Source organism: Podarcis melisellensis, assembly GCF_964234715.1.
Source record: "Podarcis melisellensis genome assembly, chromosome: 16".
Lineage (NCBI taxonomy): Eukaryota > Metazoa > Chordata > Lepidosauria > Squamata > Lacertidae > Podarcis > Podarcis melisellensis.
The window spans coordinates 28167248-28192311 of NC_138533.1; the positions used below are offsets into that span (position 1 = coordinate 28167248).

A 25064-nucleotide genomic window follows, 5' to 3' on the forward strand; every position below is an offset into this window, starting at 1 on the left:
ATCAATATATCCTCTCCTAGTATCCACAACATTCCCACAATGCGCAAATATAAAATTGACATTCATTGTTCTGCCTGTTTTTGACTCGGGCTCCACCCATAATGGAGATTTGACCCCTGGAACATTGCCCAGAAGGGAATATGTTTCTTGGGCTGTGGTGTATGTGGAAAGGTTCCCTGTCTTAAATAAAGTCGGGAGTCGTTGTGGAAAGCAGACAAAATATGCCATCTTCCATTTTAGTGGCAATGGTGGAGGTAGTATACCTTTTTCAGAGGTATATAATGTGTGTGTGTGTGTATATATATATATATATGCAGTTCTTTTTTCCTTTTTTTAACAAAGGGAGATTGAATCAGACGTTCTTGTGCTTGGAAACAATACACGGTCAGGTGTCCAGTATAGAACAAGTGTAAACAATGAGTGTTGGTGCATAATGACTGGCAAAATGTAGCTTGAGGGTTGCCATTGACTGCTTCAGCTCTCTTCTTTACCAAAAGTAAACAACCCAAAACAGCTGCGGCTGACGTTCGGTCTTTCTTCTCTTTCTTAAGATTGCCACTCAGCTCGACAGGACGTCATATGAAGATAAAGGAGAGTTGAGGGCACACACATTTCTCCTGTAGAGACTCCTGTATCCAAGATCCTTGGCATCCAGCAATGGACGCCGCAGTCCAGAATGTTCTAGAGAAAGACAGAAAATAGGATGGAGTCGACGAGGTACAGTTTCCAGTTCCTTCCTTTAATTTTTTTTTTATTGATTTGTTACAAAAAGCAATATAAATAAATACAGTGGTACCTCGGGTTAAGTACTTAATTCATTCCAGAGGTCCGTTCTTAACCTGAAACTGTTCTTAACCTGAAGCACCACTTTAGCTAATGGGGCCTCCCGCTGCCACCACACGATTTCTGTTCTCAACCTGAAGCAAAGTTCTTAACCTGAAGCACTATTTCTGGGTTAGAGGAGTCTGTAACCTGAAGCGTATGTAACCCGAGGTACCACTGTAAAGCGCAAAGATAACAAAAAGTAAGAACACAACGAATAAATAAATAAATAAATACACGCAACTTTCAGATTTAACATACAGAACAAGAAGAAAATACGTTTAAAGAAGACTGGGATATGTTTACTGAATATATGGGTTAAAATTGTGTTCATTTAAAAACATCGGTAGCCTGAAGATAAAGTCATCAGTGTAAATATGTTTTGATGAATGTAACAATGGTTTACTGAATGTTTTAGTTTATGTAAAATATGCAGGGGTGTTTGGCATGCAAAATGAGCCACGGAAAGAGAAGAAGGAAATTCCCTGGTTGAAGGTTGTTTAAATGAATATTTTTAAATGTAAATTATAAAATTTAATTTTAAAAAATGTGTGTGGGTGTGTGGGTGTGTGGGTGTGTATGTGTGTATGTCCGTATAGTTAAAGCTATGGTTTCCCCAGTAGTGATGTACAGTATGGAAGTGAGAGCTGGACCATAAAGAAGGCTGATCGCTGAAGAATTGGTGCTTTTGAATTATGGTGCTGGAGGAGACTCTTGAGAGTCCCATGGACTGCAAGAAGATCAAACCTCTCCATTCTGAAGGAAATCAGCCCTGAGTACTCACTGGAAGGACAGATCCTGAAGCTGAGGCTCCAATACTTTGGCCACCTCATGAGAAGAGAAGACTCCCTGGAAAAGACCCTGATGTTGGGAAAGATGGAGGGCACAAGGAGAAGGGGACGACAGAGGATGAGATGGCTGGACAGTGTTCTCGAAGCTACCAGCATGAGTTTGACCAAACTGCGGGAGGCAGTGGAAGACAGGAGTGTCTGGCGTACTCTGGTCCAGGGGGTCACAAAGAGTTGGACACGACTAAACGACTAAACAACAACAACAACAACAACTATATATATATATACTATATAAATATTTGTGCAGGAAAAGCACAGCCGCGAGCTAGCCTGGCAGAGAGTCGGCACATTGTTCTTGCTGGATCAGGTTTCCAGCTCTGACAATGCAGACATGCTTTCCCTCTGAGAACATGACTTAATTTCTATGCATGTGTAAAACTAGGCAAGAGAAAGCATCTGTAGAAGCCCGTGTGATTTACAGGCCTGCAGAGTCCACTTTCGTGGGTTCCGCCAACGGCCGCTGTTGCTCTGGACCGAGTAAAGCTGTCTCAAAGATCACAGGGGTCTGTTTATTGAAGGAGTCTGCAACCACACACCTGGCTCCCTGCAGACCGTCCCCTTGGCACCGCTTCTTGCTGCCCACGGCATTCCCTTGGCATTCCACGCAGACACGACGCTCTCTCGCCAGTGGCCTGCTCCAGAAATGCAGGCGGCAGGCAGGGCTCACCTGCGTCAGGCGGAAGTAGATGCAGTAACTGGAAAGCACAGAGAGGGAGCAAGGAAAGGGTTAGGTCTCCATGCTTTGTTAAATGGCCTTCAAACCATTCCTGCCCTCCGCACCCCAGACATACACATATGGAGGTCATCGTCTCTCGAGACAGACGGATGCCACCAACAACAGGATTGGGGGGAGAGATGCAATACAGTTCCCGTTATGAGAACCATCCACTTAAGAGCTCATGCACACTTGCATTCATCCTGTGATTTCTTCTAGGTCCGGGTCCAAGAAGTTTCCTGCTGGGAAAACTCTCTGTTTACCACTGAATCAGAACAAATGTGAATCTACGCAATACCCAGTGGATCTTTGTTCTAATTCTGCGGCCCACTGCGGGTTTTCCCTGGGGAAAAGAAAAGCCTTTGAGCCCCGTGCTGAGAAATCATGGGATAAGTATCGAAGAGCCCTAAGTTGCCATTATACCTAAGTTGGTCATTATACCAGTATACCTGAAGGAGCGTCTCCACCCCCATCGTGCAGCCCGGACACTGAGGTCCAGCTCCGAGGGCCTTCTGGCGGTTCCCTCACTGAGAGAAGCCAAGTTACAGGGAACCAGGCAGAGGGCCTTCTCGGTAGTGGCACCCGCCCTATGGAATGCCCTCCCATCAGATGCCAAAGAGATAAACAACTACCTGACATTTAGAAGACATTTGAAGGCAGCCCTGTTTAGGGAAGCTTTTAATGTTTGATGCATTACTGTATTTTAATATTCTATTGGGAGCCGCCCAGAGTGGCTGGGGAAACCCAGCCAGATGGGCGGGGTAAAAATAAATAATAATAATAATAATAATAATAATAATAATAATAATAATAATAGTTTGTCACAGCTATTAGGTCTTCTTTTCTAGGCAGAAGACTTCAGAGCGAGGGCAGGGCACATTGCCCTCACTCTGATCTGGCTTCATGATGACACTGTTGTGATGATGTGGAGTTGATCACGAAGCCACACCCAAGCGAGAACAACGCTCTCTGCCCTGACTCTGTCGAGCCTTGTGGGAGGGGGGAAGATGGCTAGCAGCCTAGGTACCCGGGAGTCTGAAGTATTCTACTGATAGGGCCACGTAACGGAGCAACTCCGCTAGGAGGCAAGGTGGCAGCATTTGGGACTTTTTAGTTTAAAGAAAATGTGAGCAAGAGGCGACATGATAGAAACATATTGTCAGCCTTCAGGAAATCGGCTTCTTGCCCCCGCGGCAGTAGATAAGCAGAACAAAGGAAAAGGCATCTTCTTACCAGTTAGAAACTTTCATAATCACAACGAGAGAACAAAGAACACATCTCCTAGAAATGGCGGCGCTCCCAGTTAAGGATTACACCCCCTTCCATCCCTATTAATCTATATCACTTCTGTGTCCTGTAATCTGACTTTCTACACTCCGTGCTTTCTGTTCTGCCACTTTCTGAGCTCTCCAGGACTTTGGAGAAGGGGGGTGAATGCTGTCCAGAGACTGTGAATCTGTTAGCTCTCTCTCCTCTATTGTTTCTTCTCCTAGCTGTTCCCCATCCAGGATTTCCCAGCTTCTGCCTTCTGAACTATGCCCCTCTGCAAACCACTGTTCCAAATCTATACTGCCCTCCTGCTCCTGGGAAGATTCAGGAGCAGGATCATGGGGAGGGGTTGGCTCCCACCATGCCTCCTCAGCACAGTCCCTGGCACAGAAAGAAAGAAAGAAAGAAAGAAAGAAAGAAAGAAAGAAAGAAAGAAAGAAAGAAAGAAAGAAAGAAAGAAAGAAAGAAAGAAAGAAAGAAAGAAAGAAAGAAAGAAAGGTCTGTTACTAAGTGATTCCACCAACAGATGCAGAAGAATCCAAACTTCATCCTCAGCTTGCTGGTTAGGAGAAAGATGAATACACAATTTACACACCAAAGATCAGTGCTAGCATAAAGGAGACAGGATTGGTCAGATGTGTTTGTTCTTTTTCTCTGTTTATAATATGGTGGCTGATCAAGCAGGGGTACCCTGCAGAGATGACCAAGGAATGCTACTTAGGTATTTCTCTTGGGATTCATTATCCAAAGCTTTTTATTTGCTTCTGCGACTTCCTGTTTATTCCTGGCTCCCAAACAGCATTCCCGGAGGCAAAACAGACCATCCTGTTTTGTGGTGGTCCAGGCCAGAATAAAGCTTTGTGAAGGGAACAGGGTCCTCCTAAAAAAAAACCTATTAACAAACTACAGCTCCCATAATTCTTTTGGGGAGGCCATGACTGTTTAAAAGTACAGCCATACCTCATGTTACGTTGGCTTCAGGTTGTGAGTTTTCAGGTTGCGTCCCGTGGTGACCCAGAAGTACCGGAAAGGGTTACTTCCGGGTTTGCCACTCGCGCATGCGCAGACATGCAAAATGGCGTCACGCGCATGTGCAGAAGCAGCGAATCGCGACCCGCGCATGCACAGACGCAGGTTGCGTTCTTTTCACGTTGCGAACGGGCCTCCGGAACGGATCCCGTTCGCAACCAGAGGTACCGCTGTATGGTGGAACCAGACCTGGAGAGCCCTTCAAACATAGAATGCTTTCAGATAGAGAACTGTTCTCTGTGTGGTAGGACACACAGCCAACTTCATGTCTGCCTTCCCTGCACGGGATGGATACACACATATCTGCATCGGATTGGACTGCAAATTTATTAAGTACAGCGATACCTCAGGTTACATACGCTTCAGGTTACATACAGACTCTGCTAACCCAGAAATATTACCTCAGGTTAAGAACTTTGCTTCAGGATGGGAACAGAAATTGTGCAGTGGTGGCGGTGTGACAGCAGGAGGCCCCATTAGCTAAAGTGGTGCTTCAGGTTAAGAACAGTTTCAGGTTAAGAACGGACCTCCGGAACGAATTAAGTACTTAACCTTAAAAAAAAAGTCCTTTTTTAAAAAAATAATTCCTGGCATTTAAAATCGTTCAGGTCTTTTGTAAAGTTTGCCGCTGGTGGGTTTATCTGTTTACTGTGATGGTTCAGTTTTTTTTTTCTTTTAAATATATATATATATAGTTATACTTTTCAAGTTTATACATTTCATTAATTTTACCATCATTTTGACGTTTCAAAGGTGTGTCAAACTGCAAAGGAGCAGATTGTGTTCATGTGTGTTTTTGTTGAGAGAGCACATTTTGGAAGAACCTAACTCAAAGGAGCAACAAGGAGAAATGATGGATCTGACCCAAATATTTATGTACAACAAAAATAAAGGCGACTAGTTCTGCACACACAAATGGAAAAAGAAAAAACTTGCCTTCCTTCCTCTTCTTTCTACAGTTCCTTAAATTTACATTTAATATCTTCAGCATAACCAAATGAACTTAATTTGCTCATTTATTCATCTTCTTTAGATATATATACTCTTATGAAACTGCAGGGTTTTTTATCCAATGGTTTTTTTTATCTGTTTACAATTTATCTGTAAATATTCAATGAACCATTTCTATTCTTTTATTTTTTTAAAAAAAATGTTATCTTGATTTCTTATTCTTCCAGTAAGTTTTGCCATTTCTGCATATTCCACATTTTTTTGCACCCACGGTTTTTTGTTTCTTGAGAGCGCCGTGTACGACGGAGGCCTGTTTAGCCAGATGTCACGCGACAGCTCCGGGAGCAATGCACGGACATCGCAAAGCCCGTCTGCTGTATCTCAGCAACACCAAAGCATCTCCCTCTCGGAGCCGCGGGCTTTGATTGCGTCTCCCTAATTAGGCCAGAATCTTTGGCTGGCACGACACTCTGGTGCGAGAATCCGGAGGCTGGAGACAATCGATGGAACATCAGAGGGGAAGGCGACATCATCCAGAAATTGCTTGGCCTTGACTGCTTTCCTATCTCTCTCTCTCTCTGCTCTGGTTCTGTTCCAAGGAAAAGAGAGCTGGGAAGAAGTGTAGCTCTCCCAAGTAACTATGCAAAAGAGGGGCCTCTCTCCTCAGTCCTCCAGGCCAGCATTAGATGCTGCTTGTGTGATTGAGCCAGCAAAGACTCTACTCTCCAACATTTCTTTGATGAAAAATAGGGACATCCTATTCAATAATAAGGGACGCGGGTGGCGCTGTGGGTTAAACCACAGAGCCTAGGACTTGCTGATCAGAAGGCTGGCCGATCAGAAGGCTGCGCAGCTATCCCAGAAGCCAGAACAGCAAGAGGGATTGCTGCTTTCACTGCGCAGCAATCCCTCTTGCTGTTCTGGCTTCTGAGATTCAGACTATTATTTTCCTTGTTTTCCTCCTCCAAAAACTAGGTGCGTCTTCTGGTCTGGTGTGTCTTATAGAGCAAAAAATACGGTAAATAGGTACCGCTCAGGCGGGAAGGTAAACGGCATTTCCGTGTACTGCTCTGGTTCACCAGAAGCGACTTAGTCATGCTGGCCACATGACCCGGAAGCTGTACGCCGGCTCCCTTGGCCAGTAAAGCGAGATGAGCGCCGCAACCCCAGAGTCGTCCGCAACTGGACCTAATGGTCAGGGGTCCCTTTACCTTTATTCAATAATAATAATGATGATAATAATTTATTATGTATAAACTGCCCATCTGGCTGGGTTTCCCCAGCCACTCTGGGCGGCTCCCAACAGAATATTAAAAACACGATAAAATATCAAACATTAAAAATGTCCCTAAACAGAGTTGTGTTCAGATGTCTTCTAAAAGTCAGATACAGTGGTACCTCGGGTTACATACATTTCAGGTTACAGGCTCCGCTAATCCAGAAATAGTACCTCGGGTTAAGAACTTTGCTTCAGGATGAGAACAGAAATCGTGCTCCGGCAGCGCGGTGGCAGCAGGAGGCCCCATTAGCTAAAATGGTGCGTCAGGTTAAGAACAGTTCCAGGTTAAGAACGGACCTCCGGAACGAATTAAGTGCTTAACCTACGAATTAAGTGCTTAACCTGAGGTACCACTGTAGCTGTTTACAGTGGACACTTGGGTTGCGAACGTGATACGTGCAGGATGCAATGCACGTTCGCAACCCGCAGTGGCACATCTGCACACGCGCGAGTTGCAATTTGGCACTTCTGCGCATGTGCCACTGCCGAAACCCAGAAGTAAACACAACCTGAAGCGTCTGTAACCAGAGGTATGACTGTATTTCCTTGACGTCTGGTGGTAGGGCATTCCACAGGGCAGGCGCCACTACCAAGAAGGCCCTCTGCCTGATTATAGTTATAATTTTATAATTTATACCCTACCATCTGACTGGATTGCCCCAGCCACTCTGGGAGGCTTCCAACGTATATAAAAATAATAATAAAATATTAAACCTTGAAAGAAAACCTTCCATATACAGAGCTGCCTTCAGATGTCTTCTAAAGGTTGCATAGTTACTTATCTCCTTGGCTCAGGGGTCGCCTACCTCCATAACCCTCCAGCATTTCTCCGATGAAAATAGGGACATCCTAAGGAAAAGCGGGATATTCTGGGATCAAATCAGAAACCGGGACGGCTTCTGCAAATCTGGGACTGTCCCTGGAAAAATAGGGACATTTGGAGGGTCTGAAATATTGGTTCACTAGGACAAATGGGGCACTGCCCCACCTATCTGTCTGGATCAGAGGTGCAGTGGCCCCGGGTCGGTGTCAAAGACTAGAATCCCAGAACCAACCAATCAACATGGAAGAGGTCCTTTTTAGCTACCAAGAAGAGGTCTTCTCCAGCTTTGTGCTGATTGGAGCCAATCGGAGTAAAAGGGGATGAGTCAGCGGCTGAGGACTGGCTCCCAGGGCCATTCTAGAGAAGGTGAATGTGGGGAACAGCGAGGATAAGTTGCTCTGTATTCTCCAAACGTAAGCATCGAGGAAAACTGAAAACACAAGGTGCTTTACTTTCAAAAGAATGATTTGCAAGCCTTGTAGCGTACAATGGAACTTCAAGGAAAACACAACTTCCTTCTTCTTTCTTCTTCTTAATTTCATTTTGTTATGTACTGAGTTGAATAGGATCCAAAAGGCAGCAGTCTGATTGGTCCTAGAACAATAGGATCCAGAATGCAGCAGTCTGATTGGTCCTAGAACAATAGGATTCAGAATGCAGCAGTCTGATTGGTCCTAGAACAATAGGATCCAGAATGCAGCAGTCTGATTGGTCCAAGAACAATAGGATTCAGAATGCAGCAGTCTGATTGGTCCATGGGAGCCACCCAATCCAGCTCCAGGTGGAAGGGAATCCGCAACCTGATTGGCCTACAGCAGAATCCCGGAATTAGCCAATCACGCGGGCCCCTTGTGTAAATAATGTATATAAAGCAGACATTCTGGAGGAACTTCCATTCCTCCTCACCACTATGAGCTGAATAAAGAGCATGAAATCCACTCTCGACTCTGAGTATATTTCACATTTATATACCGCTTTATATTTTTAAGGGGGGAAATCTCAAAGCGGTTTACAACACAAATGCGTAAATGCACACATTTTTGCAAAACCATTTTCCTCGACGCAATGCACTTTTGTGTGTTGTTTTCACATATACCCAGGTATGTGCATTTTGGTCCACCTTACTAGGCTGCGGAACCGCCTTGCAAAATTCAGAGAAATGATAATATCGATGGGCCGCTTACCTATCATTTTTAGAAAGTGTGGATTAGGTAGATGAACTGATTTGAATCCCTTCTCCATTCCTAACTGGGGGTGGGCACAATTTGATTTGATCCGGAAGAGTCAAATGCTTTCTTTCTCGCAGCCTTCCCGCCCCTGCCAGCTTTCTTGGCTTCCTCCTTTCTTTGCAGCAAGCTGATCCTGAACTAAAACGACCTCTATTTGAGGTTCAAGCCATGCAGGGAATTATTTCTCTCCCCTGACCTCCCCCCCACCTCACTAGCAAAGCCGGCCAGCTATGCTGAACATGTGTCCTAGCACATGATGCAAACTGGAGCCAAACAATGAACTTTGGGGCTGGCTGCTTAGTTAACTAGGCTGCCCTAAGCCCTCCAGCAACCCCTCCCCGGAGAAAAGAGATCTGGCAATGTTCCATGTTATGCACAGGAGACAGTGAAGAAGAATATGCGACCCAGCCACCCCACACTTTTCCTTCTTTTTCTTGCTTTTACTTGGAAAGGCCTCTCCCAGATAATATCCTGCTAATGATCCTGCTTAAAATTCCACCCTTGCATTTACTAAAGCCGGTCACTGAACACGGGGAGGGGGAGGTTAGAGAAGGGGAGGAGAGCAACACACAGGGGATCTCAAGGAGGAGAGGCGTTCACAAGAACGTAAGAGCTTAAACGCCTCAGGACCGCAATACCTCTTCCCATATGAATCTAGCCAGCCCCTGAGATCATCTTCTGAGGCCCTCCTTCGTGTGCCTCCTCCTCGAGACGTGGCAACATGAGAACAGAGCCTTCTCTGCAGTGGCTCCCAGTCTGCGGAATGCTCTCCCCAGGGAAGTACGCCTGGCACCTTCATTATACACCTTTAGGTGCCAGGCAAAAATGTTCCTTTTTAACCAGGCCTTTGGTTGATTTGATTGACATCCTATGCCCTTTTAAAATGTGACAATTTCGGCGGGTGTTATTGGGTTATTGTTCATTTTATATATTGTGATCTTTTCTGTGAACCACCCTGAGGTATAGGGTGGTATCAAGGCCAGATTTAGGTTTGATGAGGCCTTAAGCTACTGAAGGTAATGGGGCCCTTTATATGTCCAGCTGTCCTTTGCCAACAACAAATTGTCACTGTTTTTTGTGTTGACTATATGCTATACAGTGGTGCCTTGCAAGACGAAATTAATCCGTTCCGCAAGTCTCTTCGTCTTGCAGTTTATTCATCTTGCAAAGCACGTCTGTTAGCGGCTTAACGGCTATTAACGGCTTAGCGGCTTTAAGAAAAAGGAAACAAACTCGCAAGAACTCGCAAGACGTTCCGTCTTGTGAAGCAAGCCCATAGGGAAATTCGTCTTGCAGAACGACTCAAAAAACGGAAAACTCTTTCGTCTTGCACGTTTTTCGTCTTGCAAGGCATTCGTCTTGCGAGGTACCACTGTATAGTAATTTATGGACCTGATAGATATCTAAAGCCATTTGCACATGTTGCCATGCAACTAGTCCATGCAGAATGTATGCACCCTATATAGAAATGAGCAAACCAGTGATATTTTAGGGAGCAGGCTAGCAGGCGGGGCCCATTACTTACATCATAGGAGCCTACACAACACAAAACACTATTGCTGTACTGTATGTAGGTTTTGTTTTATTTTATTTTTTATCTTATATTTTGGAAATGTACATCCAGGTACATCCTACCTTGGCAGCTTCTCCCTCGTTAACATGTGAGGTCTTCTCCAGGGGTCCTTAAAATCCCTTTTAAAAGAATCGGGCAGGATCTTAGCCACCTCTGTCAAAAGAGACATGGAAATAAAAGGAGCCATGATCTGATTAAAGACACTCATCATGTCAGGCTAGCACAGAGAATTTAAGAGGAAAGAACAAGCTGAAAATTAATCGAAGGGGTACAATGTTGACAGCATAGCTAGAGCAAAGTTATTTCTTATTCTCATTAGGAGCACCATAAATTTACATACAGGCACTTAACTGCCTTTCAGTACTTCAAAACCTGCAAATTAATCAGCATTTACTTTATTTAAAATCAATCCATTTACATTTGAGCAGGTCAAATTATAACCATTTGTTGGAAATTGTTAATTACAACCATCTTTGAATCTCAAAGCATGCACCATTCATGACTTAATGGCACCATTTGGATGCTATAAAACATAGCGCTATGTAAATCTTCCAAATAATTGTTCACAGCAAATGAATTTGGGGGAGGAGAGCAGGGCAGTGTAGACACAAATGTCACTAGTGCATTTCTCACCCAAAGTAACTTAACAGGCCAGGGGGATGAAACGACTACACTGTTAAGTTGTGGGTGAACATATCAGACAACACAGCGATTCTTCAGACAGCTCTTGTTTATTCACAGGCCAGAACAGAACTGAACTGAAGGGTTCAGCCAGCCTGCTTATATAGAGCTCCACTACAACGCAGCAGTAACCATTTTCTGTAACTACCCAATCACTGAGCGTCACTTTCGATCCCTTATTTGCATATGTGGACCTGAGTGAAAACTATCTACAGTATCCCCCTGCTGGCCCAGGGTGAAAACGTCTGTACATAACATGCACATTCTTGATTAGTTTTAACAAATGTTGCTTAGAACAAACCACAGTTACCTGGGTTTGGACATACTATGAAACTGTGGCTTGTTCCAAAGTCAACTTGGGAGATTTTGCTCTCGCTCACACAAGAGGAGGGGAAGGAATGAGGAGCGGGCTAGCCCAAGGCTCACTGAAGCCAGGGAAATTATGCTGCCTGAAATGAATAACAGGATGACGGTGATTCTCCTTGCATGTACAGATAATGAAGCTGACAACGGAAACTTAAGGCTGTTGCACAGCAACCTTCCGTTTTCCCTTGCACCACCTTGAGCTCCGTGGAGAATAAGGAGGGATATAAATTCCATAAATGAATAACAGATAAATAATCGCTATATAAAAAAATTATTTTATACAGCAGTACCCTGGTTTTTGAACGTAATCCGTTCCAGAAGACTGTTCTACTTCCAAAACGTTCGAAAACCAAGGCTCAAAGGGCGGTCTGCAAATTTAATTAAGAAACACCCAGTGGACACCATTCGACTTCCGAGGTGCGTTCGAAAACAGAAGCGTTTACTTCCAGGTCTTCAGCGTTCGAAAACCGAAACATTCGACTTCGGAGACATTCGAAAACCGAGGTACCGCTGTATATGCAATTGTTATGATTGCATTTAGATATGCACCTGTTATATATACATGTGCTTTCATTATATTGTAATCTCGCCACTGCTATCAGCATCGTACCTTTTGCTGCATCGCAGGCTGAGTTCTCCCGAAGGCACCCCCGTCTCTGCTTCAGGTCTGGGCAGGGGGTTCCTCCGTTTCGAGGCGGCACGGTGACCTGGCGAGTCCGGTCTTTGCTGCCCGTACCGCAAAGAGCATTGCATTCACTCCAGGGACCCCAAGGGCCGACCACACAGTCAACAGCTGCTAGAGATGAGGGAAGAAGGGGGTGGAATAGGATAAACCGATGGAGGGGGAGAGACGGCAAGGACAGTTGCAGCCAAGGGAGATCCCCAAGTAAGGGGGGGGGAAATAGGAGAAGTGTTGATATAGAGTAGAATGAATCAGGGTAGGAACAGTATGTGAAGGGGGGGAGAGAGAGAGAGAAAGATGGGAAACAGATCAGTAGAGTCACCAAAGTTGGCACAGAACCTTTCTCACCTGCAACTAGAGGCAGGCAAATCTATTTCCATTTCTCAGTTCCTCATTTTCCCTGACTTCTATTCAGTTCTCTATATGTCCTCAGCAATAATAAAAATAAAAATAAAAATAAAAATAAAAATAAAAATAAAAATAAAAATAAAAATAAAAATAAAAATAAAAATAAAAATAATAAAAATAAACAACTTACTTAAACTTCCTCAGCATTTTAGTGCAACTTTATCCTAACGCATTTTTGCAGACGGTTTCCTCTAATACCCAATGGTTTTTATTTACAGTCGTACCTTGGATCCCAAACACCTTGCGAGTCAAACGTTTTGGCTCCCGAACGCTGCAAATCGGGAAGTGAGTGTTCTGGTTTGCGAACGTTCTTTGGAACCCAAATGTCTGATGTTGGTTCCGCGGCTTCCGATCGGAAGCTGCGCTTTGGTTTCTGAACGTTTTGGAAGTCGAACGGACTTCCGGAACGGATTCCATTCGACTTCCCAGGTACCACTGTGTTTATTTGGTATGGTACTGTCACGGACATAGGCACAGACGTTTCCGCTTTACATATGCATTGCTGTACACTGTGTTCGGTTAAAAAACGGCAACATGAAATTCAGACACGTGTGACTTTCCCAGGGTAATTCAAAGGATAGCGGCATACTGGTTCGGGAAGCGTAATCAGGAAGCTTCGTGTTAAAATACAACCAAAGTTGAATTTCTCCTAGATCTCTAGCTGCAACGAAGCCACAGAAAGCCCCACCTTTTCTCCCTCCCACTCCCTGCTCAGCTCATGGTTCATGTCTGACTCGAATGGGCATCACTCAAAGAGACAGCGCTTGGAATCCTGAGGATTTTGGCGAGGCCAAACAGACCCGGGTATCCCCGTCGAGCAATAAGCCCCCTGTCTCCACTGGCAAAACATGTTAGCTTGCCCTTCCTTCTGACTCACTGCATCCAGTTGTCTTCTTGAGGCCTCATCCCATGGCTGTCTAGCCTGCTTGCTTCGAAATCCCACGCCCCGCAGGGGAGGGTACCGTTGGCAGCCCAGCCCCCATAGCAAGCCCTCAATACGCTCACAATTTCTTCCACCCCTTTCCCTCTGAAAAAAACACTCCATTGGGCAAAACGGAGATCTCATCCCGAAGCAAGAGACTTTCAGGGCAGTTCACAATCCAGGACAGGCTGTCATCCGAGAGGCGGACAAGAATGGAGAGAGATTCAGAGATGCAAGACAAATATTTGCAAAAGATCCCATCCTTGCTTGTATTTTTGACTGGTTTACCAGGGACAGTTGTGACTTCTTGGTCCCTCTCTCATTTCCTTGGCTTTGTACCACCCTCTCGTCTCTCTTTCTGCCTCCGAGAGAGATGCCTCCTTAAAATTTTAGTACAGTGGTACCTCAGGTTACAGACTCCGCTAACCCAGAAATAGTGCTTCAGGTTAAGAACTTTGCTTCAGGATGAGAACAGAAATTGTGCTCCGGCGGCACAGCAGCAGCAGGAGGCCCCCATTAGCTAAAGTGGTGCTTCAGGTTAAGAACAGTTTCAGGTTAAGTACGGACCTCCGGAATGAATTAAGTACTTAAGCTGAGGTACCACTGTAGTGCAAGTTTGCTAAAATTGTCCTCTTTTGGGGTTGAAAGTGGGATGACTGCTTTAAATGCTCAGCCGCTCTAAGCCCGGCCTTGGCTAGGGAGGGCGGGGTATAAATAAAAATTATTATTATTATTATTATTAAATGTAGAGTGCAGATTGGGGGGAACTTCTAAAACTGGCACTCAGCCTGCAACCTACAACTTTGATATATTAAGTTCATTGTTTATTTAGGGCGGGGAATGGTGATTCGAGTTTATGTGTGGTATAAATCACCTCCTTCCCCTCTTCTTCTCCTCTGAACGTTGCCGTCTGAGTTGATATTTTATCCGTTTTCATGCCAAGTGGCCCAATCTAAACATAAAACGCTATCCCCAAATTATGCTACTTCCGTCATCGGTCCTTAATCCCTCGCTCGTGAGAAATTCCAGATGTGCTGACATCTGCTTCTCCTTTGCCAGGCTGAGAATAGGTTGTCTATCCATCGCACGAAGGCCCCCATTGTCCTGAATTAAGCAGAGAGGGGCCAGTTAATTGTCAAAAACCGCCATGTTGGGTCGGTTCAAAGGATACAAGGCCGTGGTTCTTAGGGGCTGAGGAGGATTAAGCTGCCCTCAGCCCCCTCGTCAACCTTTGAGGCCACTGACACTAGAACGGTCCCTTCCTGAAGGCCATGTAATGAGATCTACTTTTATTTCTTCTTTTTAAATCACTTGAAAACTCCAGACCAAGGGAAGTGGTGGGTACAGAATCAGATGAGGATTTGTTTGAGACACAAGAGCTCGTAGATGGGAAAGATGCCTTTGAAGGAGAACCACTGGAAAGGATTAGATTGTGATGACAAGGGTGAAGTGGTGAGAATGTCCTACTACTTGACCTGGGAGACACGGGTTCAAATCCTCACTGAGCCATTAAGTTCACAGGGTGACTTTGAGTCAGTCATTGTCTCTCAGTCCAGCCTACCTCACAGGGTTGCTGTGCGAGGAGAGGGGACGAGGAGAGCTGTTTATGCCGCCTTGAGTTCCTCAGAGGAACTGTGGGGTTTAAATGTAAGGATAAATAAATTAAGTAAACTATAGAGAGGTGGGCAGGGCGAAAGGAGGGATGTGTGCATTTGTCAGTTTTGGTTTCCCAGTTCTTCCGTCTTAAATTGTGTTACTCCTCATTTCTACATCAGTTTGCGAATTTCTTGTTTAAGAAGCTGTCACGGAAAGTTGTCAACATCTTGTTATTGTTGTTGTTTAGTCGTTTAGTCATGTCCGACTCTTTGTGACCCCCTGGACCAGAGCACGCCAGGCACTCCTGTCTTCCACTGCCTCCCGCAGTTTGGTCAAACTCATGCTAGTAGCTTTGAGAACACTGTCCAACCATCTCGTCCTCTGTCGTCCCCTTCTCCTTGTGCCCTCCATCTTTCCCAACATCTGGGTCTTTTCCAGGGAGTCTTCTCTTCTCCTGAGGTGGCCAAGGTATTGGAGCCTCAGCTTCAGGATCTGTCCTTCCAGTGAGCACTCAGGGCTGATTTCCTTCAGAATGGAGAGGCTTGATCTTCTTGCAGTCCATGGGACATCTCCAGCACCATAATTCGAAAGCATCAGTTCTTTGGCGATCAGCCTTCTTTATGGTCCAGCTCTCGCTTCCATACATCACTACTGGGAAAACCATAGCTTTTACTATACGGACCTTTGTTGGCAAAGTGATGTCTCGACATCAACATCTTAGAGGACACTTATCCAATCTTCTGAATGCAGCTTTAGAATGCAAAAAACCCAGTAACTCACTAGTACAGCACCTCCTTTTCATGTAGAAGGTCCCAGGTTCAAGTCCTGTCATTTCCAGGTAGGGTTTGGGAAAGAACCCAACCTGAAATCCCAGACAGTCCCTGCCAGTGTAGTCAGTACTGAACTAGATGGACCTATAAGTTTCTTGTGTTCTCACTGTGTCCTGTGTCCATATTTCTCCTAACCCAAGCAATTCTCCCTCAATGAAATGCATTTTTGGCATGCTATTTCCACACACACAAATATGTATTTATTTTATTTATTGAATTTATATACCGGGGGGGGGTGTTTCAGGGGGGTTCACACACAAGACCACAACATATAAAATCAAACCAAAAACAATAACCCAATAACCCACCGACCCCCAAAAAGCCACACTCTAAAAGGGTGTTGGATGTCAATAAGATCAGCCAAAGGCCTGGTTAAAAAGGAACGTTTTTGCCTGGCACCTAAAGGTGTATAACAAAGCTCAAATGCCATACGTGAACATTTTTACACACACTGGAGAATTGGCACCCCCAAATTTGGAGAAGTGCAAATTCCAAAGGATGGCTGTATTATTTTGGTTTGTCTCTTCTTTCAGGAAACGCAAACTGAACTAAATTCTCCCCAATCTCTGCACCTGGAAGCCTTCTTGATGCACGAAAATTAATGGCAATAGTAACTAACCACAGAGAAACTGAAATGGACAGATTTTCCCATCCCCTAGTTAATGGAAACTTTCCCATGGTGAAGCCTCGAAACACGAAGGGTGCCCATTCTTTTCCCCTCCCAGCCTCCAGACGATTCCGCCCCTCTCTTTTTCTCCCACAGCTCTGTTCAGCCATTCATTCATGTGTGGATCATCTGCCATCAGCACTTATTTGCTCTGGCCAGAGAGAGACCCACACCTTCTCCCAAGAGCGTCACACGTGGTCTTCCTTTGCCGAGAAACAATCTGCAACAGTCCGTTCTCTGCATCCGATTCCATTTAGCTGAATGATTGGGGGTGGGGGAAGACCCTGTGTTCCAAGCACAATGCCTTGAGAACATGAAATGTCTTTGCTGGCTTCCTAGTTTCCAGGAGATTAAAGTAAGCCTTGAGAACATGAAATGTCTTTGCTGGCTTCCTAGTTTCCAGGAGATTAAACAATACTCACCTTACCATATCAACAGCGGAGCTCAGCTTGGAAGCCTGCCATAAATATTTTGTTTAGAGGGGTAGCTGAGGACACCATTTCGTAGTCTGATTCCAATGGTTCACAGATGGAAACAGGAATGTGCTTGGAACACTGATCAATTTTGTTCATAATTTAATATGAAAGTACCCAATTCAAGGGTGGTGCTGTGGGTTAAACCACAGAGCCTAGGACTTGCCGATCAGAAGGTCGGCGGTTCGAATCCCCGTGACGGGGTGAGCTCCCGTTGCTCGGTCCCTGCTCCTGCCAACCTAGCAGTTCGAAAGCATGTCAAAGTGCAAGTAGATAAATAGGTACCGCTCCAGAGGGAAGGTAAACGGCATTTCCGTGCGCTGCTCTGGTTCGCCAGAAGCGGCTTAGTCATGCTGGCCACATGACCCGGAAGCTGTACGCCGGCTCCCTCTGCCAATAAAGTGACATGAGCGCTGCAACCCCAGAGTCAGTCACAACTGGACCTAATGGTCAGGGGTCCCTTTACCTTTTTACCCAATTCACACTTCTCAAATTATTATTATTATTATTATTATTATTATTATTATTATTATTATTATTATTATTATTACCACCCTTCATCCGAAGATCACAGGGCAGTTTACAATGTAAAAACGCAAACATACCTACATACCATAATAGCAAACAAAAACAATGCCCCCCCCGCCCCGTATTACATGATTTCTGACTCCAGCTCTTTCCTTCCATTTCAAATATGCAGACGGAAACACAGCTATCCTTTGAAATTCACCCTTCTCTGATTTTTGCAGTGCGGTTCTCCAACCAAATAAAACACATATGCTCAGGAGGAAATGTGCCTAAAAATGCATATATCAGTGAAAATTACATACAAATGCATGATATTATGGGAAATTGCTCATAAACACTTTAGGAAAAACTCCATACAGATACTTAAATATTAGAGCAAGTCACACTAAAATGTTGATGAATGCTTATGAGGACTTTAAAAAAACACACAACCATTCACAGACCGATGCTGAATTTAAGATTGGAAGAATGAGAAACTGAAATTAAGTGTGTCCTTACTAGAGACGAGTGTATCTTTCATTTCTGGGCCACATTAAAAGCATTATGTGGCTTCCCCCAAAGCATTCTGGGAGCTATAGTTCCCAGGAGTTGTTAGGAGGCACCCATGCCCCTCACAGAGCTACAGTACCCAGAGTGGCTTAACAATCAATCCCTCTTCCCAGGGAATTCTGGGAACTGTAGTCCTAGAAGGGGAAGAGGGGTTCTCCTAACAACTCTGAGCATCCGTAGCAAACTACAACTCCCAGAATTCTTTGGGGGAAGCAACGACTGCTTAAAGGGGTATTAGGACGCCTGTTTTTATTTTGTATTTTTATGCTGCGAACAGCTCCAAGATCTTCAGATGAAGAGCCGCATGCAATTTTAATAAATAAATCTTAAAAGTAGATTGTGAATGTGGCTACTCTCATTTTCTCAATAATCATGCCGGGGATGGCGTCTGTGAGCCAACCACCCTTTTGGTACCCAACACGTGGCTATGACCCAGGGCATTGTGGGAAATGGAAACAGTGGCGCCTGCAGTTCCTTTTGGTCACCAGCAGCCCTGTTTAGGGATGTTTTTAATGTTTTATTGTGTTTTTAATATTCTGTTGGGAGCCGCTCAGTGTGGCTGGGGAAGCCCAGCCAGATGGGTGGGGTATAAATATTATTATTATTATTATTATTATTATTATTATTATTATTATTATCTGGCTAGGGGGAGCATACCAGGGGTCCCATCAAACTGTCCATTGCCAGGGGTCCTTGGGTCATCGGTATGAGGAAAGGGAAGCAGCGGTCATCTCAGCCGCTCTCACTCTAAGCTTATCCATGCTCTCGGGAGTGAATCTGTTTCTAAACCAACAAGGTGCTGCTAGGGGGGTTTCTAGCTTCCTGACTCTTTTATTCCCTGGCAGAGACCATTGCTCGGTAATCGAGCTGAGTTGTGACTGGACTAATCTCCCTGGAGATCAGGGGTGGCTTACTGAGGCCGTTCCCTCTCCTCCCCCAAATCCCTCATTCCAACCGCGCTGTGTGAACATCAACAACAGACGAATTTCTTTGCAACAGACACTCTCTGAAAGGCAGGGGCGGCGCAGAGACTTCCATAGGAGCCAACTCCCAAGACCCCAGGTCCCTTCGGGCCCCCAATAAATATCTGAGGGGGTCGTGCTTGAGGCTTTATGTTATTGTTGTCCAGGTTGCTATCATTATCATTATCCCTACTAGGTAAAGGTAAAGGGACCCCTGACCATTAGGTCCAGTCGTGACCCAGTCTAGGGTTGCGGAGCTCATCTCGCTTTATTGGCCAAGGGAGCAGGCGTACAGCTTCCGGGTCATGTGGCCAACATGACTAAGCCGCTTATGGCGAACCAGAGCAGCGCATAGAAACACCATTTACCTTCCCGCCAGAGCAGTACCTATTTTTCTACTTGCACTTTGACGTGCTTTCGAACTGCTAGGTTGGCAGGAGCAGGGACCGAGCAACGGGAGCTCACCCTGCCGCGGGGATTCAAACTGCCAACCTTCTGATTGGCAAGTCCTAGGCTCTTCCAAAGATGGAAATAAGTCCCTACCAAAGAAGAATGGTAAATCAAATTGTTGCACTATGCCAAAATGGCAAAGTTGACCGGACAGCTCAGGAAGCAAGAAGACCAGAACTTTAACAAAGAATGGGAAAAATGGGAAAAATTTATTATTTATCTTGAAGTCTACTGTAAGCAGATGAAAACATGAGCAGGATTACAAGAATTACATAGTAACAAGTACTATGGAGACATTGGAGTGATATAAAATATAGATTATGGGAAAAGATGCAGTAGAAAAGTCTCAATAATAGGACCAGTGCTTTTTTTCTAAAAAAATAATGTTTAGGGGTATTCTCATTTTGCTAATCATATTGAAATACTGCCCCTCAATAAGGCCAAACTTAGATTCACAAACTGTTTAGGGGTATGTGTACCCCCAGAAAGAAAGCATTGTATAGGACCCATAGAGAGGAGGTAGGAAGTCTAGTGATTTGGAGGAATATGTAAATGTGGAAGTGTATGGTGGTATCGTTATGATTTTATACTTGTAAAACCAAATTAAAAAAATATTTCAAAAACAAAAAAGGATGTTGATGCAAATTTTGTAGGGCATCTCCACACACGCACAAACACACACAATCAGATCCTCTTCCTGCCGCACATCGTAAGGCTGTGTGCGCTCAAAACTGTCCTCGCTGCCTTTCTGTTGACAGTAAACCTGGACTCTCCGCATCAATGTGGGAAGCCATGTGTGAGAACAGAGATGCCAGACCTATTCAGGACTATTCACAAGCTTGGCCGGAGGCTTCCGATTGGCCAGGGGAGGGGGCTGGTAAATGGGAGGGAGAGGATTTGGGTTTTAGGGTGAGTCGACCGCTGGGCTGAGAACAGTGCGCCACAAAGAGATTGCATCTGTTCCGCAGTTCTGTGCTGAAAGCTTTGGACCACTGGAGCCAACCGATATATACTTAGAGAGAAAACTTTATTGAAATTTATAGACTTCAGTTAAGCCCTGTTCATTAATTTCAGTGGGTCTACTGTGCAACTTAAGCCCCACCCACAGTACACGTTTGAAGCTAGATCACACCACTTTAAACAATCGTGGCTTTCCCCCACCCCCAAGGATCTTGGGAACTGTAGTTTCCCAATTTGCTCACAAGTTTATTGACATCTGCACGAATTATTGTAGCTAGGAAGTGGAAGGGGCAAGCAGAATATAAAATGGAAGAATGGTATAAAGAGGTGTGGGATATACAAGAGAAATGATTTTGAAGAGATATGGAAGGTGTTTGTAGAATTTGTACTGTTAAAATGGAAAGGGGTCAAACCATCGCCAGAGGTGTCGAAATTTTGGGCGGTTGGATAGTCACAATGGAATGGTCTCGGTGGTGGGGTAAACATCATCATCATCATTATTTATGATTATTACTTTGTCAAAATAAAATAAAAATGTAAAACAAACAAACAAAAAATGTTTCGTGTAGTTAGGAGACCCCCTATTCCCCTCACAGAGCTGCAATTCCCAGAGTAGTTTAACCATCAGTCCCTCTCCCCCGGGAACTTTGGGAATTGTAGTTCTGTGAGTAGAATAGCAGTCTCTGAACAGCCCTTAACAAACTATAGCTCCACAACTGTTTGAAATGGTATATTGCTCTGAATGTGTTAAGTGTAGGTAGGGCCTTCCTTAACCAACATGTTTTGTCCCAGCAGGGGTGATTTTATCTTCTCTCAGGTCTTTGGCAAATTAAACAATCCATGGCCTTTTAATTTTGGGGGTATTGTTTTTGTTTGTTACTATGGTATGTATTTTTGTGTTTTTATAATGTAAACCACTCTGTGATCCTCAGATGAAGGTAAGAAATAACAACAACAACAACAACAACAACAACAACAACAACAACAACAACAACAACAACAACATGATGATGATGATGATGATGTCTCTGGTCAGAGAATCCCAAATGTGATAGGGTTAGCTGACTTTGTTTTGAAGTAAATGAAGTCATCCATGTTACTGTCTGTACAGGGGCGTCTCCACAGGCCATTAAGTTCAGATTCCAAAATTATCTAAGTGCTCCCAGCTGTGAGTGATCCAGTAGATACCTAGATCCCAAGCTGTGAAGAGCTTTAGAAAGATTATTTGTTTGCTTGTTTGCTTATTAAATGAGGCCCCTCCATTAATACTACAACCCAGCAAGGTAGGCTAGGCTGAGAGGCAGTGACTGGCCTCCAAGGTGAGCTTCATGGCCAAATGGGAATTCGAACCCTGGTCTCCCAAGGTCCTAGTCCTGATGCTGTGACCACTACACCACATGATTACATGGGAACCAGGCAGGGGTGGATGAATATGTCAATTTTATTTTCCGTTTCCCATTTTTCCAGTCAGTCCCCCCACAACTTTGTGAGAATTCATCCCAATAAACCCATTTTTACAAACTTGTTCCCACAACGAAATGCATTTTTATACATCTATTTTCACTAAGAGATGCAGTTTAACACACACTTTCCCCTAACATACATATTTCTGGGTATGTTATTTGGTTGGGGAACCGCACTACAAAATTCAAGGAAATTCAAATTCGGACAGATCGCTGTCATTTGTTTCAGGAGTGCAAATTTGGACATTTCGTATTAAAATGTGCCCTGGACTGAATGCCTCCCCCATCTCTAGCACCGGGACATGTTGGAGATTCCCCCTTCTGGAATCTGTTCTGCCCGAGAAGCACCCACAACTTCCTGAAGGTCGAAGGGCACATTGCACAGCCACCAAGAGACATCCCTCTGCAGTCATCCCTTCTCACCCAGAAGTGCCAACTCACCCGAGATCTGGCAGACGGAGTGATAATCTTCGCAGCAATCCCCAGTTTTCTCACAGTACGTGTCACAGTAACACAGTGTTTTCCTCAGAGAAAAATCGGAGCACTCGTTATTCCGGCCAGGGCAGCATTTGTGGGCCTCTCGGTCGCCACATCCACCCTCGGTGAGGCCGTGCACCAGAAGCCACACGCAGAAGACTAGCTGGTACCCCACACCGGTTCTGGGTTCCCTCATGGCTTGCCTCCCCTACGAAACCGGCTTCTAGAAATCGCCGAGTGTGGGTGACCTTTCGTCACCACAAGTCACACCGGACGGCCGTCAACAGCTCTCCAGGCGTTTCACCCGGTTTCTCTCTCTTTCGCACTCGCTCCCGCTCCAAAGCCAGGCCCTCCGCGGAGGGAATGGGTTCCCCAGGCAAAGGATTAAAGCGGCATGATGTCCCACGATGGAAGAGACTCGGTGGAAGCCTTGAACTTCTCATCTACCCAGCCGACGGCGTTTGAGAGGAAGGAAAGACGCCTCTTATTTAAGAGACCGGTGGTGTTGGCAGGCGGTTCTCAGTGACTGAACATTGGCATCTGGGTCGCTGGAGAGATTTTTGCTGCTTGAAGAGAAGGCTCTTTGCCTTTCCCCCCTCTCATGGACGGCTGGCAGCAAAAGCTGTCACAGCTCAACTGGGCTTCGAACTGGTGATGGCCTTTTATACAAGAAACAACATCGAACGGGTGTTGTTCCCAATGCACACAAGGGGATTGGCTGGACATTTAGCACCACCACCCCTTCCAAAAAAAAGTTATTCCCCTCCTTTCAGTTCATGTGTAAAAGTTTCTCCTGGGTCTTAAAGCCAGATTCTCTAAGAATCTGGAAATACTTTTTTAAAAAAGGCAAAAGACCCTCATGGTGATTTATATATATGCATATTCCAGACAACCTGCTTATTGACTCTTCTTCTTTGCAGGGAGATTAGATGACGTTGGTTAATTAATTAGCATTCTTTCCAATTTGTTTGCGGGGACGTTACGATGCTGTTGCGTTATTATCATCTCAATTTTAATGTATGCATGTATGTATGTGGGGGTTTTGCTTGTTTGCTTTGTTTTTCTGGAAGTCACTGTGAGTTGCCGTGGCAAGAAAAAAGCGACTAGTAAATTGAAATAGTAATGATGCTGCAACAAAGCTAGCATTATCCCACCCTTTTCAGTTCCCCATCACCTTCTATATCACAAAAGTCTGATCTTAAGGCGACTTTCATTCCCTGGGAAGAGGGATTGATTGAATGGTAACTCCTCTCTCTGTGTGTTTAAAACAGTGGCGTAGCGTGGGGGGTGCCGGCCGCACCGGGTGCAACATCTGGGGGTTAGGGTTAGGGGGCGCAAATCCATGGGTTAGGGAGCGCAAATTACTTGCCTTGCCCCGGGTGCTGACAACCCACGCTACGCCACTGGTTTAAAAAGTGTGTCCTCTCTAGAGATGGGTGGATCTATCTATCAGTTTTGGTCTCAGTCGCATATTTATGCAACCCCCGAGCAAGACATCTGAAGGCAGGCCTGTTTCGGGAAGTTTTTATTGTTTGATCGCAATTTTCATACTCTGTTGGCAGCCACCCAGAATGGGTTGGGCAAGCCAGAGAGATGGGTGGCATACAAACAACAACAACATTTAAAGCATTACTATATCACTCTAAAGCGACACGGGTAAAACTGTGGGTTAAACCACAGAGCCTAGGACTTGCCGATCAGAAGGTCGGCGGTTCAAAACCCTGTGACGGGGTGAGCTCCGGTTGCTCGGTCCCTGCTCCTGCCAACCTAGCTGTTCGAAAGCACGTCAAAGTGCAAGTAGATAAATAGGTACCACTCCGGCGGGAAGGTAAACGGTGTTTCTATGCGCTGCTCTGGTTCGCCAGAAGCGGCTTAGTCATGCTGGCCACATGACCCGGAAGCTGTACGCTGGCTCCCTCGGCCAATAAAGCGAGATGAGCGCCGCAACCAGAGTCGGTCACGACTGGACCTAATGGTCAGGGGGTCCCTTTACCCTTTACACCACTCTAAACTGTCATGGCTTCCCCCAAAGAATTATTTGGAAGAAGCCATGACTTTTTAAAGGGTATGGTGTGAATATGGCCAAGCGGTACCTATTGAGTGTTTCAGTGGCTGGCAACATCAGAGGCTTCTGGCTCCTTGTTCTTTAGCGTGCAAGTCTTGGTGTCCTCTCCTTGCTGGATGAATCCTTTGTGTTACTGACTGCAGGTGCCTGCCTGACCTTGTCCCCTAGATTGTGTTTAGGCCTAGACTGATTCTATGGGCTGCCCTCAATGGTGAGCGTTATGGTGATAGGCTCTTTGGACTGAAGATACAGTGGTACCTTGGTTCCTGAACGGCTTGGTTGTCGAACAAATCGGCTCCCGAATGCCGCAAACCCAGAAGTGTTCCAGCCTGTGAACATTTTTTGGAAGCCGAATGTCTGTTTCATCTGTTGGCATTGTTTCTGGGGTCAATCAGCCAACTGGCTTTCAAACGTTTTGGAATTCGAACGGAGTTCCAGAACAGA

The 25064-nt window shown here is 45.1% G+C and overlaps 1 protein-coding gene across 2 annotated transcripts; it reads right to left on the minus strand.

Annotated features, from left to right (window-relative positions):
* Window positions 1–23522, minus strand: LOC309359589 (somatomedin-B and thrombospondin type-1 domain-containing protein-like). Of its 2 annotated transcripts, none has more exons than XM_081893496.1 (5): window positions 22520–23522; window positions 12199–12384; window positions 10604–10694; window positions 2210–2368; window positions 1–681 (listed from the first exon to the last, which is right to left on the minus strand). In XM_081893496.1, the coding sequence occupies exons 1-5, from the start codon at window positions 22749–22751 to the stop codon at window positions 576–578; spliced, it is 774 nt and encodes a 257-aa protein (XP_081749622.1). In that variant the 5' UTR covers window positions 22752–23522; the 3' UTR covers window positions 1–575. The 2 variants fall into 2 exon arrangements, with proteins under 2 accessions (XP_081749622.1, XP_081749623.1); XM_081893497.1 differs by having other exon boundaries at window positions 12199–12381; window positions 22520–23508.
* Window positions 23523–25064: the final 1542 nt, after the last annotated feature.